Source organism: Natator depressus, chromosome 16 (assembly GCF_965152275.1).
Source record: "Natator depressus isolate rNatDep1 chromosome 16, rNatDep2.hap1, whole genome shotgun sequence".
In the NCBI taxonomy this organism is placed as follows: domain Eukaryota; kingdom Metazoa; phylum Chordata; order Testudines; family Cheloniidae; genus Natator; species Natator depressus.
Window position 1 is genome coordinate 14,293,484 of NC_134249.1, and position 18,251 is coordinate 14,311,734.

The following is an 18,251-nucleotide window of genomic DNA, read 5'->3' on the forward strand; positions in this document are numbered from 1 at the left end:
AGTGGCACTACTACAGTTGTAAAGCTTGCAGCTGTATTTGGTTTCAGTTGGTTTTGAATCTGCTTATCCTTAACACAAGACTAGTAGGGCAACCTCTTGCTGGTTTAAACTTCAAACCATTGAACTGAAATCAGTGGAGTTGTGCCCTCTTACACCACTGGTCAGTTTGGCCCTTTTTTAACTAAAGAATTCATAATCCATTTTTCAGATGGTCCCTCTTTGGTCTGAGTTCCTTTCTATAAGCTCTTGTCTGTGACTCATCTGTTCTCTGGCAGGTGGTGTGCATGAATTTCTTTGATATTGTGCTGGACTTCATTCTCATGGATGCTTTTGAGGACCTAGAGAACCCTCCTTCCTCTGTCCTAGCCGTCCTGCGCAACCGCTGGCTCTCGGACAGCTTCAAGGAGACGGTGTGTTAAATGGTGGTTCTTGTTCCAAATGACTATTTCACTATTAGAAGGACAAAAAAAAGAGAATCAGGCTTTCTGATTACACAGAAGTCTCTTAAAGGAACAATCCTATTTTTCTGTCCCTCTACCAACACATGAATTGGCCAGTCTCTTGATAGATCTGAGTAATTTATAGGGAATCTGTGTTCGCTATAGCAGGTTCATTCCTTTAGCAGTTATTCTCTGTAATAACATTATGTTAAAGAATAATGTGTGTAGACAGCAGACACTTAGCCATCACCTTCCTAGCTGTTAAGGAAATAATACTTTCCTGTACTTTGCAACTGGGAGGGTAGTGGCTCAGTGTCTACTGCTTTGCAGGTCTTTCTCCATTGGAGACCCTACCAAAGTGAACCATGAGTATTAATGCATTTTCTTAGATCTAGCTGTCCTGCATACCTTAGACTGTCTAATCTGCAGGGAGCCCCAAAAAGCGTATCTGTTTAGAAACCATGGCACTCTTACTGAAGTTCCTATGATTCTGGTTTCCAATCTTGCTTATTGAAAGCAAATCTCAATATTCCAAATTAACTGCATACAATACTATACAGTAACAATGGCCACAGACTTCACAGGTTAATAGTGTTTTCCCTTTTACATGGGCTGTTTCATTGCTGGTGAAGTGGTGGACTAAAATTCTGTTTATGATCTGCATTCTGGAGTAACTGGGGGCCTCCTTCACTGGATGTTATTAGGGGTATTCATAAGCACTGTGGCTGGTCTGGAATGGATTTGAAGTGACCAAACGTGCTTTCAGTTTACATAAGTTTAACTTTGGAATTTAGCAGGGACCCTATCTGTCACTTGGTAAAGGGCTGCAGAATGGTGGGAACAAGTAATGCCCCATGCCATAGTGATGGCAATATATTGGTAAGTTGCATCCTGTTCTCTGGAAAGGCTCACACCATTAAATGATGTTGGGTTTTTTAATTGCAGGCCCTAGCAACTGCCTGCTGGTCAGTTCTGAAAGCAAAGAGGAGGCTTCTAATGGTAAGTAAAACATAAAAATAAGGTGTTGTGGGTGAATGTGAGAGAGATGGCGGGGGGAGGAGGAAGGAACACAAGGCACCTGGTTGTCACCAAGATATGATCTGAACCCTGGTGAAGCATGAATCTAGATGTAATTTTTACAAGAACAGACTAAATTGTCCTATTACCCATATCTGAAACAGCAGGAGTCCACTGACGGTACTCCGAGATACCAAGGCACTCTTACTGAAGTTCCTATGATTCTAGTTTCCAGTCTTGCTTATTTAAAAGCAAATCTCAATATTCCATATTCATTGCCTACAATACTATAGTAATGGCCACAGACTCCAAGTTAATAGTGGTTCCCTTTTATGTGGGCTGTTTCTTTTTTGGTGAAGGATGGATTAAGGCTGCACCCCTACTGGCAGCATTGCTCGCTGGTTGGCTGATTAGATTTTGCTCACTGTATTTCCCCTTTTCACTAACTCTCTGCTGCTTTCCAGACGTGCCCTGTCATCACAGATGAGCCTAGGAGACTGAGAGTCAGGATCTCATGAGTTCTAATCCAGTTCTGCCACTCACTCCCTGGTCTCTGGGAAGTTATTTAAATACAGTGCCATAATCAGTCAGTAAATGAGGATAATGCCTGCCTCACAGGGGTGATGCAAGGCTTAACAAACATTTGTAAAATGCCTCGAAGGTGTACTGCTCTAGGTAACTATTAAGTACTGGTGCTGTCATGTGGCAGCGTCTCCAGGTCTTGCTGTAGTACTAAAAATCATTCAGACCACTGGGGACTTAAATTACTTCATCCAATTTCTTGTGTTAAGTGGAAAATTAGAGATCTTGAGCCGTTTCAGGACCATGAAGGTTGCCTGATAGCTGAAGGACTCTTGCAGGCCTCCGTTGTCTTGTACTACTTTCTCCATCGAAGGGCAGTTTAAAAACAGCAAGATATAGAAGTTCTGTAAGATCTCAAAGTATCTGAATGATGGGTGTCTAACTTTGCAAGAGGGGTGGCTGAATAAGTCTCTTTTGTAGCTTCTCTTCCCAACTTCAACGTCTTAAATGGGTGGACTGTAGCAGCTGTTTTAAAGTACGTGGTAACACAGTGCTGCCTTGTCATGCACAGGACATGTGCATTTAAATTATCAGATGAGGATGCCTAATGTAAAGTGGATTAGCTTGTAAATTCTCTCTCAGAGCAAAGATGAGATCTGGATTTCTTTCCCATGACAGGTACCAGATGGCTTTATCTCTCATTTCTACTCCGTATCGGAGCACGTCAGTCCTGTTCTAGCCTTTGGTTTTCTGGGGCCCAAACAGCAGCTGTCTGAGGTCTGTGGTTTCTTCAAGGTAAGCTGGCCCTCTGTACCTTACTTCTTTATATATTGGTTCCATCTTCTGGCTTGGATCTATGACCATGTATTCACTGAAGGGCCTCTATTGGAGTAACACTAAGGAACTTGGCTTAGTGTAATCTGGTTTGTCTTTGCTTTTTTTAAATCAGCAGCCTGCATGATAAGATTTATAAGAATTCTTATTAGAACTTGCTGCTAACTATACTACTCCTGTAAGAACATACAAAATGAGACACTGGACAAAATCTATAACTTCAGAATAGATTAAGGGCACACATGTATATATTCCATTTTAATGTATTTCTTATCAACTCAGAGGTCAGCCAGAAGCTTAAGATCATGTGGGGCCCATATTTGATCTTAAATTCTAAATGTCTCTGTTCTTTCTAGATTCTTATTTGACTCTGCCTAACGTGGAACTTTTTTCCTAAATGTTAATCTTACAACACAGTTGCCATGAAATATTACCACAGAGTGCGATCACATTCCTGACTCCAGGGACCCTGCTCTGTGCTCCCTCCCTCCCCTGTTTTCTTCAAGGGATATCAATCTTTGTCTCCTAAACAAAAATTTCCGACCTCACAGGAAACTGACAGGGTTGCTTTAGCAAGAGAGTTGGTACAGTCTGAAATAGACCCTTTGTGTGTCTGATGGGGAAACTTGCAGAATCCCATATGGAATATACTCTCTTAGGGCTAGGCAACTGACATGTATCTGCTTGACTTTGGGTATGGTGGGGGCACATCTCCTTACTATAAACATTCCCCCTCTTTTTGCAGCACCAGATAGTGCAATATTTGAAGGACATGTTTGACCTGGACAATGTGAGATACACAACAGTGCAGTTGCTGGCAGAAGACATTCTGCAGCTGTCACGGCGGCGCAGTGAGATCCTCCTGGGATATTTGGGTAGTGAGACGACCCCAGAAATGAATGGGACACTGTCCAGTGAAAATGGACCCTTGGATGAGCTCAACTAATATTGAATTAGGGGAGAAAATCCATTTTCTTAAGAGACCTTTTTCTAAGAGGTAGCTACACCACCTGTTGTGGTAATCAGTGGCAACGAAACTATTTCATCCCCTGACATCACTGGACCTACCAGAACTACTACTTTTTGTGGCCAGTAGTGTTGGCTGGAATAGCTCCAGGACCCTCACAGGCTTATGATTTGAACCTCCTGTTGTCTATACCACATCTTCTATTTTTTAAAAAATTTCTTTAATTGTGACAAACTGCCTGGGCCCAAGATCCTACCCTCCCACATTACAAGGGGCAGCAGACAAGCACCTTCCCTCCACTATGTGTTCTCTGGGAGCAGATCCCTGATACTTGCAGGGAGTAGGTGGGTAGGTAAAATGGTGACAGGTTCTCGCCTTGGCTCTTACCTCCTCTTTGATTGAGAAGGTATTCTTAAAAGTGACTTCTCTGTCATGTCTCTCTGGACATTACTGCTGATTTTAACGTATAAATTTTATGGTATACAATACTACTTTCAGATATGATGGAGAGGAAGAGAAAATTGTTTCCTGTGGGGAGGAAAAATGCTTCTGCATTTTACTTCCATTCTTTAGTCTTCAGTGCTTTACAGATTTTGTAATGACAGACACTGGAAGGGACTTTGTCCTTCATCCCTATGTGTTGTTGCTTTTGTAAACTAGACCCTTTAACTGGGGGTCTCATTGAGATATCATTGCAGCCTATAATAGGCATCCTGAGAATGGTGGTTGTAGGAAGGGGTTGGACTTGTATTCTGATTATGCATGCATAAATATTTCCTCCAATATACATCAGAGTGCCTTGCTGTATTTCAGAATTAGCCAATAATAATCAGTCTCTGTCACTGGATGGGTATCACAGGGTATGAAATACACAGGTGGAGGAAGGATGTGTAAGATGGCACCTGCTGCCATTACTTGTAAAATGAGCAGAGTAGGAGTTTAGATACAAAATGCAGAAGGTATTACATGGTGCAGTTATTTAAAGAGCTGGGATTCTGGTTGAAGCTGCTGGAGAGACGCTCTTAAGTCGCTAGTTTCACCACATTAAACAATGTAGTGGTTTTTACAGTTCTCTATGGAATGGATATATACATGTTCTAAAGACAGACATTCAGAAGTGCTCTCCTGCTGGAGTGAAATTGTTGACCATTAACTGTCAGAAGCCTTATGATTGAGGTTAAAATGTGGCTCCTGCTGGTCATGCAGGGGTTGGACGTTAGTTTAGCAGCATTCAAGTAACTTGGGTTTGGGATTCCCACAGTTCTTGCTGAGAAGGGTTGCGGATGATGCTCTGAATATGCTGCCACCTCCTACTGTAAAGCCACAAGAGAAGTCTCAGGAGACTACCACACATCTCTTGGTTTGCCTAGATTTAGTTCAAGTCAAAGGTAGTGGCCTCAAAGAGAGGACATATCCAAGAGTGGAAAAGCAGACACCATAACAAGAGTATTGATGCAAATAGGGTTCAGCTTTTAGTGTGATCGGCTTTTCCAATTCTGCCCCAGGGAAAGATTGGCTCCTTTTAGTTCAGGAGCTTTATGAGCCTTGTCTGGCTGTGTTTTGCAAATGATGAGAATACAAAGATCTTATAGAAGTTGGAGTGAGTGAACTGAGAAAGTTGTGAATTATTCCAGTCCTCTCTATTTCCTGGGCTATAGTCAGAGAAGTTCTTCTGCAAAGACATCTGTGACACAGTTTCTGATAGTAAAAGCAGACAGAAAATAAGCAAAAGAGAGTATGAGAGAGGATGTGAAATGAGGAGATACGGAGTTCCCAGACTCTTGCAAAAAGCCAAGTATAATACGCATGTAGCATTATGATCATGATACTCCACAAGTGCAAGAAAAAGAAAAAAAAACCGGTGTGCCCCAAAGACCTAACAAACATAATATACAAAGACAATTGTTTAGGCATGAGAAAGTGAAAAGCAACAAACCTTAGTGAGGCCTGGTCTGCACCTAAAAATTAGACTGACCTAGCTACATCTCTCAGGCTGTGAAAAATGTTGTGCCCAGTGCAACGTAGTGAGGTCAAGCTAACCCACACTATAGATGCAGCTAGAATTCTTCGGTTGACCTAGCTCCCATCTCTTAGAGAGAGACACTAGCTGCATCAACACAAAAACCTCTTCTTTCAGTGTGGGAAGCCATCTACAATACAGCAGCACAGCTGTAGACATTAGTAAAGGCATACCTTAGGCTTAATGAAACAAGGGCTGTGGATTTGAGAGATGGCAATTGACACCAGGAAAGCTCTTCCAAGCACGCTGGCAGGAGCCAAACAATAGTTAGAAAAACAAACAGAGGATGCTGGCAACCTTTCATACCCATATTGATCAGAATTAAAATGTGGGTTGAATTCTGAAAGCAAGTTACTTTGACCAAAAAAAATTTTATACCATTTTGTGCCCTTGCATGGCTATTTTGGATGAAAGATGAACTCCAGCAGCTTTGTAGTAGCTGAAAAGATGCTAATGAATGTGAAGACAAATAGAATAAGGAAGGATAATTGTAATTCTAAATAATTGATGCTATTCGCTTTAGGTTTTTAGAGTTTTTGTTGTCTGTGTATTTGCTGCTTTGAGTGTCTTTACCTGAATGAAGATGAGTGGATCAGAAGCAACCCATCTGGCACATGGGTAAGAATATTAGCTCTGACTTTCAAATCCTCACTGGAGAGAAGACTAAAACTGGTGGGGGTGGGGGGTGTTGTTTTTTATAAAGCGCAACACTATACTTGTACGGTCCTTCTTAAGCTAGGAAAAGTTAATTCCTAATCAGTCAAGAGAAGGTGGGGGATAGGAAATGACCCCTTTACTCCCCTACTCATAATCTGATGTGCTGTCCTTTTGATGAAGGCAAAGAATTCCTCTTCAGGGGTGATTGTGGCTGGTAATGCAACTCGTTGTAATAGTATTTATTTTTGTTTGTTCCTCTTCTCCCCCCACCCTCCGCAAAACTGACCTGTTCCATGCACACAACAAAGTCTAGGCCTACTGATACGAGCTGCCTCTTGCTCTAATAGGGGAGGTAGATCTTTAAAAAAACAAAACAAAACCCCATTCCATCCCCCCACCAAAAAGCCTCCCAGAACAAAACAAACCTGATGCAACCTATGAGGGGATAGTAGCCTCAAGAATATTGTTCAAAATAGTTAAATCCAAAGGAGATATTCTTCCAGGAGTAACCAGCGCTGATCTACAGTCTGTAGATAGAAATGGTATGCTGCTTTGGATATAAACCTCTGAAGGGATTCAGGGCTGCTCTTATTGACCTCAGTGCAGTGCAGATTTGGGTCCAAAAGAAAGATAATGTGATTTGTATCACTTCTCAAGTTGCAAGACCTTAAGGACCTGTCTGTTTTTATATTTAAAATATTTTGTGGAGTGTCACAGCGCTCTATATGTAAATGCACAACTGAGCTAGTTACCATAGAATCTACTTTTGCACTAGTACATTCTTTTGTGTTTGTGAAATTTCACCATATGCTGTGTGTGTGAAAGTCCAACAGATGAAGCACCCGCCTTACCACATGCCTATATGGAGAGTTCCTAAGGGATTCAGTTTTGTGATGGGGAGGCGGGCATGAGGGTTATGAATAAACAACCTTCTACCCTCCAGCTTAGTGAGATATCCCTCTAACAGAAAATATTTCCCAGCACTTTGTATTTAGAGCAAAAGATACTTTAGTGTTAATAGCAAGTGAGACATATTTGGTTAGACTCTAGAGCAGGGGTGGGCAAACTACAGCTTGGGGGCCGCATCCGGCCCTTCAGACATTTTAATCTGGCCCTCGAGCTCCTGCCAGGAAACAGGGTCAGGGGCTTGCTCTACGCAGCTCCACTCCGCACGCTGCCTCCGCCCCAAGCGCCACCCCCGCAGCTCCTGTTGGCCAGCAAACGGGGCCAATGGGAGCTGCAGGGGCAGTGCCTGCAGACGGGGCAGTATGCAGAGCTGCCTGGCTGAGCCTCTGTTTAGGAGCCAGAGGGGGGACATGCCGCTAGTTCCAGGAGCTGCTTGAGGTAAGCGCCACCTGGAGCCTGCACCCCTGACCTCCTCTCATGCCCCAGTCACGATCCCCCTCCCGCCCTCCAAACCCCTTGGTCCCACCCTCCTGCACCCCAAAGCCCACACCTCCAGCCAGAGCCCTCACCCACTCCCACACCCCAACCCCCAACTTCGTGAGCATTCATGGCCCACCATACAATTTCCATACCCAGATGTGGCACTCGGGCCAAAAAGTTTGCCCACCCCTGCTCTAGAGATAAGAGGTGTTAGCATTTTTTATAACAAACCCTTATTTTCAAGGGGTTATAACATCTCTTAAATACATCAATCTGGGCTAAAATGAACAAGGTTTTAGCCTTGAGGGAAGTTTTTAAAAAACATGACTTGAGCATTATAAAAATAAAAACCTGATGCTTAAACTCAGCACTCCAAACATGCATGATTATATTTCCTTCTTAAACTGAAATTTGACCTCAGTTAATCTGGAGTGGGAGTTGTTGTGATGAGCTTCACTAAGTGGTTAATGTGCCCGTGCACTATTTTAATACATTTAGAGAATAGACTAGAGCAGTGATTCTCAAACTGTGGGGGGGTCCCGACCCCATTTTAATGGGGTTGCTAGGGCTGGTGTTAGATTTTCTGGGGCTGGGGGCCAAAGCCCAAGCCCCAGTGCCGTGGGTTGCAGGGCTCAGGCTTCGGTCCCCCCTCCTGGGGTCATGTAGTAATTTTTGTTGTCAGAAGGGAGTCGCGGTGCAATTAAGTTTGGGAACCACTGGACTAGAGTATGTCTACACGGCAATTAAACACCCACATGGCCCATGTCAGCTGACTCAGGTTCAGGCTATGGTGCTGTAAGAATCCCAGAGCCTGGGCTGGAGGCTAAGCCCGAATGTCTACAACCCAATTAAATAGCCCCAAAACCTCAGTGCTGCAAGCCCGAGTCAGCAGACAATGGCCAGACATTGGTGTTTAAATGCAGTACAGATATGTTCTAAACAGGTCTGTGAGGCAAATATTTTTTTCAATCACAAATGTATGAAATTAAAGAAGAGAAAAACCTGCTTCAAAATATTAGCGTTCAGAATGGCTTTGAAGATGAGCATGACCCACACATTCATGGCAAAGGAGAGAGGATGTGAAATTCTGCTTTCCCTTAACCCTTTTCAGTGGGACATTCCTCTGCCAGACCTGAAACTAAAGAATGTAACCTTGTGCCTGTGGCTTTTTTCTTTTACCTTTATTTCCTGATGTGTAAAGATTCATCTGTTCTTGCTCTCCCACCCCTCATTCCCCCAGCTAAAACTTTTATATCTGTTTTGGATGTGGTATTCAATGCAAGTCAAATAAATCTTTCCTTCATTATATATGGTTTTGGTTTCTAATTCCACCTAGTGGATCCTGAATTATGATAAAGGCTCTTGTAACTTCTGATTTAGATGCCAACCTGTATGTTATTCTGAACAGCTCTTTTGAGAGAGAATCCACTTATAATATGCAGGCAAACAGTGGCTTATTTCTAGAATCAGTGTGTTAAGAACTGATAGCAAGTAAATTCTTAGGGCTTGTCAACATGGGAAAATGTTCCAGTATTATTATATCACTCTAGTTATACTGGTATAGAAATGCCAAACTTCCATATATAGACAAGCACTTAGATTTGATTTCTTGACTATCCTATGATCCACTTTATGTACTTTCTGCAATGGCTGATAATCCATATGCTTCATCTGCCAGGATTTTCCCATTCAAAGGTGACCTCATCTAAAGGAGAATTCGGTGTTGAAGAAAGAAACTCAACAATTAACTTCATGGTCTGTGTGGATTCTTATACTGCACACATTAAAAAGGTGTCTGAGAACTAGGTCTGAAAGACAAAAGTAAAGATTTGCAGAATACTTTTGAAAGACTTAAAAATGTCTGTCCGCTGAGACCTGTAGAAAAGTGTAGGTTCCTTTCAGTAGGCAACTACAGCACATTAAAACTTTCATTTTCAAGCCATGAAGCAACTACGTTGAACCAGAACAGCCATGTGCTTCCACAGCTTTTGGTAGAATATCGCATTTGTAGAAAGAAAGTTTCTTTAAACAGAACGTATTTGATGTGTAGAACACACTGTCACGCTAAAAGTGAGGTGAAAAGCTTAGATATATTCAAAGAATTAAACATTCATATGGATAAGAACATTGACAGTTAAATAAGACAGATCACCACCATGCTTCAGCCTGTAATCCAAACACTAGCAGAGGTTAAGAAGAAACTTTATCTATGGATAGGTTAATTGTCTGGGGGCAACCTCTGAAATAGTTGGTTCTGCAAGACACCAGACAGAATAAGCCACTGAACTGCTTCAGTGTAGCAATTTCTTATCTTCCTTATAATTAAAAAAAAAAAAAAAAAAAAAGGCCTTGCAGGTGCTGCACGCTAAAGCTTTGGAAGAGGGAAAGAGTAGTGGATTTAAGAATATAGGGGGAGAGGCCTGAATGCTGTTATTTTCACAAGAAATGGTGGAGAGGCTCCTGTTCTGTGCTCTTGGTTTGAGCTATGGGTAGGGTGACCAGATGTCCTGTTTTTAAAGGGACAGTGCCATATTAGGCGCTCCTGCAGGTGTCCTGACTTTTTCTCAGAAATGGGCAAATTGTCCCATATTTTCTGTCTCTCCCCCCCCCCCCCCCCCATTAGTACTGACAGGTCCTGCTGCTGCCACATCCCTGCTTGCCAATCGCCCACCCACCAGCAGTGAGTGGGGGAGTCCAGTGGCTGACAACGGGGGTGGGTGTGCAAGGCTGGTGGTGGGGTGAAGATGCTGCTCCCCCTGCTGGTTCATCAGTGCAGCCCCTGCTGTGTGCCGGCTCTCGGCTAGCAGGGCCCCACCTTCCCGTCCCATTTCCAGCCGGCACTTGCTATGAGCTGCAGTGGCTGGTGAGTGCGATCAGGCAGTGGCCCGTTATGTGTCACCTCTACTGCCCACCCATCGGCCCTTTACATATTCTCCCTCTGGCAGTCCTCTCCCTGCTTTGCCCCTTCACCTCATCCAGCTTCTTCATATCCCCCCCGTCAGGGCGTGTCCCACTCCCAGTGCTGTGCGAAGAACCAGCCCTTGGTCAGAGCGCTCAGTTCACCAACAGCCTGGCTGGCAGGCTTCCTTCCGCCACTGCCTCTGGCTGGGCCGGTGCCCCAGAAAAGCTCAACACCCTTCAGCCCGGGGCACTGGCCAGGAGGAGCCAAGCCCAGCATGTGCCAAAACCCCACACAGCTCTGGCACGGGGAAAGCCCCTCTGCCCCTCAGCTGAGCTCTGGAGTGGGAGGGGGAAGAGATTTCCAGCCTGTTCGCCCCCCCAAACCTGCAGGCTCCACAGCAGCCCCCCCAGGCAGGGGCTTACACCCTCTTCACATACACTTCTCCCCCCAAGAGAGAACAGGGCTGCTCCGTCCCCAAGGCACCCTCCCCTGCTGAGTCATACCTCTGGCCCCGTTTGCTAAAGCCGCTGCAGTCAGGTTCCCTGGGCTCTGGTGCACAGTGCATCCTTCAGACTTAACCCCTTCCTGCCCGTGCAGTAGCTGGGGGTCGGGGGGCAGACAGGAGGTGGCTGGGTTATGTCGGTGGCCAGCAGTAACATGGAGATGTTAGCTGCCTTTCGAGGCTGTGCAGGCAGGAAGGGACAAGCTGCTTCCAGCCTGTGGGGGTGGGAGGGGAGAGAGGAGGGGAAGAGATGAGATGACTGCCCTCCACCCTGCCCCTCAGCTGGAAGCAGCTCCTGTCCTTTCCCTCCCGCACAGTGACAAAAGGCTGCTGCTGGCCACATTCTGGTGTGAACCCTGACAGAAATAAGGGGAGCGGGGGGCACATGACCCAGTGTGCCCCTCCACATGTTGCCATGGGAAGATGCGGCACCAGGAGAGGTGGGTCCATCCCGGGGGCCAAGCCGGGCATGGAGGGCCGAGAGAGCAAGGCAGGAAGGGCTGGGTTGGTCGGTCACACCCCCCTGTCCGAGAGAGGTGTATGGAAGTGTGTGTGTCACCTCTCCCTGTGTGATCCCTAAAGCCTTAAAGATAAGAAGGTAAATAAAAAGAATCCAACTACACAGTATTTCTTTTTAACAGGGGCTCAGTCAACTGGTTGTTAATTTGAACATTTGTACTGCATAATTCTGATTATTTGCCATTGAACTTGCTTGAATACAAGTAGTTTTACCACATGTCCCATATTCCGCAGAGGGAAATATGGTCACCCTAGCTGTGGGTCAGTTCACACTTATGTGCTAGAATTTATTGCCAAGATACTTATTCAGTCTGCACTTTAGGTGAATCTGCCAAATGAAACATAGCTGAGCCTGAAACAGTGATTGAAAACCTTTCACCGATAGTGCTCATGGAGGCAGCCTACACAGATCCCTTCAAACCAAACTTTAAACAGAGGTAGATTAATATAATAATGACCAGAGCTTTCAAATTAAAGGACAATGCATATTTTAGAGGTTAGAGCAGAGAACTATAGGTTGACCCATCTTGGGTTCTAGTCCTAGCTTCTTAGAGATAGGGACAAGTCCCTAAAGTGCTGTGCTACAGTCTTCCCATCTGTACACTGCGAATAATGCTTGGCTGAATTATGATGAAGGCCCTCTTACAGGGATACCGAGGATTACTTGATACTTCTAAAACATTAATATTTTCCTGTTGAATATTGGATTACTGTGAGAACCCTATTGTGTCCAAGCCTGCTCAGAGGTGCTTGATAAGGAATAGGAGCACTTATTGTATCATTTACTGATTTAAAATTGCTACAGTTTCCTTTCCACTAAACATTCTCATTGAAATACCTCTAGTACTAAACGATGTCCAAGAGAGGTTTCACTGCTTGTCACATTATAAATATAAACTGACAAATCTTTGACTGGAAAACATTTTAAATTATTTCTGGAAGAACAGGATCTGTTTGGCTTTCAGTGGCAAAAGGTTTCAGAGTAGCAGCCGTGTTAGTCTGTATTCGCAAAATGAAAAGGAGTACCTGTGGCACCTTAGAGACTAACCAATTTATTTGAGCATAAGCTTTCATGAGCTACAGCTCACTTCATCAGATGCATTATGCTCAAATAAATTGGTTAGTCTCTAAGGTGCCACAAGTACTCCTTTTCTAGTGGCGAAAGGAAAATCCTTCACACTTTCTTAATTCAGTCTTTTGAAGAAGACCTAACTTTTGCAGTAAACATCTACTCTCAATAGAGAGTGCCTGTTATCTACAATTGCTACCTTTTCTCTTGGAAAGCCAAGCGGGGGATCCACTGTTTAAATTAATTGGGCAGGATCATAATCTCCACTTGAAACTAGTTACATTACAGCTGTAAAGAGAAAGGAGTAGTTCTCCTGTCCCTAAATAAAATATTTAAAAGATTTAGTTGAACATGATCAAGGGGTAGATCTGAACGAATCCATACATTATTTGGCTACCGTCAAACAACAACAAAAATAAACCAAAAACCCGCTCTGCTCTTACCTGGGCTGGCTTAGCTAGGTTTGCGACTTCCTCCATGGTCTAGTAAGAAACGTTACATGTACAGGCCCATTTTCTTTGCAGCTTTTAACCTGAGTGACCTTACCATTCCTGAAATTTTCTCTTCACAAGTTTCCTTGTGCAAATGCTTCCAGTACGTACACCTCTTTTGATGTAGCACATACCCTTTGTATTCTTCTCCCTACCCAGGGCTTCAAAGTGAGTGGTGTTTAACGTGCACAAATACAGAAGAAAAAAATGAGGAGTCCTTGTGGCACCTTAGAGACGAACAAATTTATCTGGGCATAAGTTTTCGTGGGCTATAACCCACTTCACCAGATGCATGGAGTGAAAAATACATCTGGCAGGTATAAATATACAGCACATGAAAAGATGGGAGTTGCCTTACCAAGTGGGGAGGTCAGTGCTAACGAGGCCAATTCAATCAGGGAGGATGTGGCCCATTCCCAACAGTTGACAAGAAGGGGTGAATATCAACAGAGGGAAAATTACTTTTTGTAGTGACCCAGCCACTCCCAGTCTTTATTCAGGCCTAATTTGATGGTGTCCAGTTTGCAAATTAATTCCAGCTCCAGACTTTCTCGTTGAAGTCTGTTTTTGAAGTTTTTTTGTTGAAGAATAGCCACTTTTAAATCTGTTATTGAGTGTCCAGAGAGATTGAAATGCTCTCCGACTGGCTTTTGCGTAGAGACTGTCCTTTTTGGCCAATGTACATAGCAGAGGGGCATTGCTGGCACATGATGGCAGCAGCACCCTGTTCTCTGTTAAAGTGACAGTACTAAATCCCTTACTGCTCACATTTCCTTTTTTAGTGCCACTCAGGAAACTATCATTACTTGCAAAGCTATAAAGTAGATGTGGATGTAATTATAGTCCACTGTGTCTGATCATAAAGAGGAATTCCGTATTCTCCATGTTGCCAAATACTGATAAAATGGGTAGTTTCAGTACATGTAGGAATTTGTCAATCAACCATCTTTCTGCAGAAAAATAAATAATAGATAAATTAAAATCACCCCGCTGTCTGAGTGGCATATTTCAGCTCTAACTACTTGTTCCCACTGACACATACCTCCCACGCTTCTAGTCTGCCCTGCTTGCTGCTAGCAGACTCTGGTTTCAAAGGGTGGTTCCTTGGCATGATATTAATTCACGAGTTCCCACAGCAGTTTAGTGTGTGTGACTGTACTCTCAGATCAAAATGAAGCTGTGCAGCACACCACCATGGCTGCTCTAATATTCACTCCCCAGGTTTCCCAGCTGCGCTATCTTTACCAGTCTTCCTCATAAGTAAGGGCTGGTTGTGACCCTGCACTTATGGGGAGTCTCCACCACTTGCAAGCCGTGAGTTGTAGAAGCTACCACAGCTTCCCCCCAAAACAACTCATTTTCTTCTCTACTCTTGTCTCCGACACATTTTGGGCAGTGGAGGAAGGGGCAATGCATGTCCCAATTCTCCAACCTCTTTTCTGACAGTGGAAACAGATGCTCATTCCCCAATTAACCCAGCTTCCTTTTCTGGGCCTGGAGAGGGAAGGTAACTTTTGCCATAGTTTCCCGAGCCCTCGATTTTGACAGTAGGGCAAGAGGCCTCCATTCCCCTTCTCTTTTTTTCAGGTCCAGGGAGAGAAAACTCACAGCCCCATTTCCTTCTGTTGTCTCCCCATTTTTTGGCAACAGGACCACCCAGGGAAGCAAGCCAGAGCCCCTGGCCGCTAGATCCATTATCTGTCAACAGGACCCATGAAGGAGGCAACTCCTGGGTTCATTCCCTCAGGTCCCATTTTCTACCAATGGGACTGGGGGTGAATTAACTCTGGTCCTGATCCCCAAACCCCTGTTTCTGTCTGTGGGATGGGGGTGAGGTAACTCAACTCCCCATTCCCCTGTTTTCTGTCAGTGAGCCTGGGGTGAGTTAACTCTGGTCCTAGTCCCCGCATTCCCTATCAATGGGGCAGGGGCTGAGCTAAATGCCCCTATTCCCCCATTTTCTGTCAATAGGACTACCAGGTAAGGTAATTCTGTGCCTCCCTTGTACTCATGGCCTCATATCTCATACGGCTGCTTTTTGAGAACTACCCCCATTGAGTGAAAGGCTTTTGCCCTGCTTGGGTTGGGGGAGGGGCGAGGAAGCCATTTTAACTCAAAATTGCCAGCTTGCCCCCTCGCCCCTTAGACCCCTTATCCACCACCATCCAAACATCTGATTGGCTAAGAATGAGACCAAGGCCACCTGCTGATTGGTTAATCTGCATAATTTTGTTCACCAATGATAAAACATTATAACCCCCGCCTTTATCCTGATTGGGACTATAGCTACCTGTGTCTCGCTTGGATTGGACAGTAGTGCGGACATCTCATTGGCTATCTCGCTCCCTGGATTGGATATTTAATTAGGTTTTTATTGATTGGTTGGCGCCTCACCTGCCGCGCCTAGCCATTGGTAATCCAGATTTATCTCCCCGCCCATTGGCCGCTCCGCCTCTTGCGTGCGCTCCGATTGGCTGTGGCGGCCCGGCCCGGTATCCGGGTAAAATGGCCGCAGTCGGAGAGTGCTCGCTCCCCGCTCCCTGGCGCCCGGTCTCCCTCACCCATGTCGAGTATCTTGCAGGTAAAGCTCGCTTGAGTTACCTCTACAGCCTCCGTGGTGCCGGTTCCGCGCGAGTGGGAAGTTCTCAGCTCAGGGTGAATGGGGTCCCAGCGCCCGGTGGCAGTTGCCAAATAGTGACCTACTGAACAACAGCTCAGGGCCGGAGGGTTGCGCATGCGCACTGGTGCTGCGGGATTTACTACCAGATAGTGAGCCCTGTGTGCTCCATATTGCGCATGTGCATACCCCAGGCTCTGGACTTCTAGCCTCAGGGGAGGGGTTGCTGAGTGCATGGAGGTGACGGGGTCCCAGGGGACCTGCTTCAGCCCCACTGCAGCAGGCTCCTAGGGATCATGGTGTGTCAATGCCTTGAGGTGTGTCACCATGGCACCCCTCCACATTGCTGCCTTGTCTTGCCATCTCTCATTACAGTGTGTTCTCGTTATTCTTTGTTATGATGTCACTGCCATGTGCTAACACCAAGGGTGCACCTCTTCTCTTACAACAGGAGGTTGCAGCATCACTTCACAGTACTCCTGTATTGCTGTGTCACGACATCACTGTGTCTCCCTTCTCCCTTGTTGTGTTCTGAGTTGCCCTGGTGTAGAGTTGCCTTAGTGGCACAGAGATGCTGGGATGCAATGACCCCATATTATGATGCTGTCATGACTGAGAGAAGTGTTGTTTTGTGGTGCTGCAGTGATGTTATCCTGGTCCTGAAATAGTTTTCAGGATTATTTTTAGTGTGTTCTGGGTAGGCAGGACTGTGTAAGTAGACAGTATTTTTGGAGGTGTTGAACTTTGTCAGATCATGATAGCATGTTTCAGAGTAGCAGCCGTGTTAGTCTGTATTCGCAAAAAGAAAAGGAGTACTTGTGGCACCTTAGAGACTAACCAATTTATTTGAGCATAAGCTCCGATGAAGTGAGCTGTAGCTCACGAAAGCTTATGCTCAAATAAATTTGTTAGTCTCTAAGGGTGCCACAAGTACTCCTTTTCTTTTCATGATAGCATGCATTCCCTGATGGGAGATGTGCAGATTACAGCCTCTGGGCTCCCTGCTTGGAAACTTTTACAGGGCTTGATTTGGGGACTTGAGTAGTACTTAGAAGGACAGCTGTCAAAGTCCCTTCAACAGCTGTTAACCTCCCAGGACAGATCCTTTCCCAGCTGTTGCATCATTGTGATTCAGTGAGATCCCATATTGTCTTTTGACATTGCATGCTCGCAGTCCAGCCTATTTTGTGTTATGATGATACTAGTTCTCTGCAGCTTGCAAGGGCAGGTTGGGTCGGTACTTTGAATTTCTCTAAACAGCACCTCTGGTGGTGGTGTTTTTTTTTTTTTAATTGTTTGTTTGTTTGTTTATTTTTGGTGACAGAGTGTTAGCTTGCATGACCTGGTGAAATTCCAATTTAGTAATTATATGCTCTCCTAAAATTCTTCCTGAAGACGCAGTAGTCTGATGCACTGTGGCAATGGTCCTTTAAAATCTCTCGTCTCAAGAGAGCTTTAATGTGGCTGGAGACCTGCTGCCATCCTGTCTTTCAGTTGCCAAAAAATGATGCTCCCTGGTTTTGTATTCTAGCCCAGAGTTTCCAGAGGGAACTTTTTGACCAAACAGCTTTTCTCTACCCCTGGTGTAGGTGCTCCATGTCTTTGTTGAGTGTTCCTCTGGTGTAATTCAAGAGTGATCATTTACCACATTGCATCTAATTTGGAGAAGTAGCAAACACACTGTGACAGAAGAAAACTGCAAAGAGGCTTGGAGAGATAGGAGCGGTGGTGGCTGCAAGCACCAGTCAAAGAGTTTTTACTGTAAAATCCTGCATGCCGGAAGGAGAAATAAACAGCACAGAAACATAATGGTGGGACATAACTCAGCAGCTATTCCCATTGTATTAAAGCAGATCTTTTTTTTTTTTTTTTTCAGCTTGTCTTAATGCTGTCCCAATATCACTTTCATGTATAGTCCTGGAACCTTAAAATTCTGTCTGTCCTGTTAAGGGATTTCCTGTCTGCAGGGTGAATTCCATTAGAGAAACATTCAGTTCCTGGTATATGTGCATGTAAGTGTAACCCACACACCTTCTGGGTGTGGTGTTCTGTCCCATCTAGTGGCACTGAGACCACTTAGAGAGAGAGAGAGAGAGAGATTGAGTCTGCTCTACAGCCTTAGTTTAACAGCCAGTTGGCTTTTAACTTATGCAGCAGAGGCTCATGCACTAAGCTCCAGAGGTCCTAGGTTCTATCCTGCCTGCTGACGACCAGGGTCTGTCGGTGTTAAATAAGCATGTGTGCATGTTTTTCTTCAGGACAACTGGGATTTTTAAGGATCTGTGACTTCTCGTTTCTTCAAGAAAAA

General features: G+C 44.7%; 2 protein-coding genes and 1 long non-coding RNA gene across 6 annotated transcripts in view; 2 read left to right on the top strand and 1 right to left on the bottom strand.

The window, feature by feature from the left end:
• MIGA2 (mitoguardin 2) overlaps positions 1–8,008 on the top strand; it is a 29,217-nt gene extending 21,209 nt beyond the window's left edge. For all 3 annotated transcript variants that reach the window (XM_074973804.1, XM_074973805.1, XM_074973806.1), the window contains exons 13-16: positions 276–410; positions 1,386–1,439; positions 2,658–2,774; positions 3,559–8,008. In XM_074973804.1, the coding sequence (XP_074829905.1) occupies positions 276–410; positions 1,386–1,439; positions 2,658–2,774; positions 3,559–3,759 (507 nt within the window). In that variant the 3' untranslated portion in view covers positions 3,760–8,008. The remainder of the gene's footprint in view (positions 1–275; positions 411–1,385; positions 1,440–2,657; positions 2,775–3,558) is intronic.
• On the bottom strand, positions 1–16,130 carry LOC141999922 (uncharacterized). Its single transcript, XR_012642111.1, has 3 exons — positions 15,928–16,130; positions 13,279–14,276; positions 1–450 (listed from the first exon to the last, which is right to left on the bottom strand). It is a non-coding gene; the product is annotated as an uncharacterized LOC141999922 (long non-coding RNA).
• Positions 15,785–18,251, top strand: part of DOLPP1 (dolichyldiphosphatase 1) — a 20,850-nt gene continuing 18,383 nt past the window's right edge. The window contains exon 1 of one of the 2 annotated variants that reach the window (XM_074973807.1): positions 15,785–15,907. In XM_074973807.1, the coding sequence (XP_074829908.1) occupies positions 15,832–15,907 (76 nt within the window). In that variant the 5' untranslated portion in view covers positions 15,785–15,831. The remainder of the gene's footprint in view (positions 15,908–18,251) is intronic. The other variant, XM_074973808.1, reaches the window with a different exon arrangement.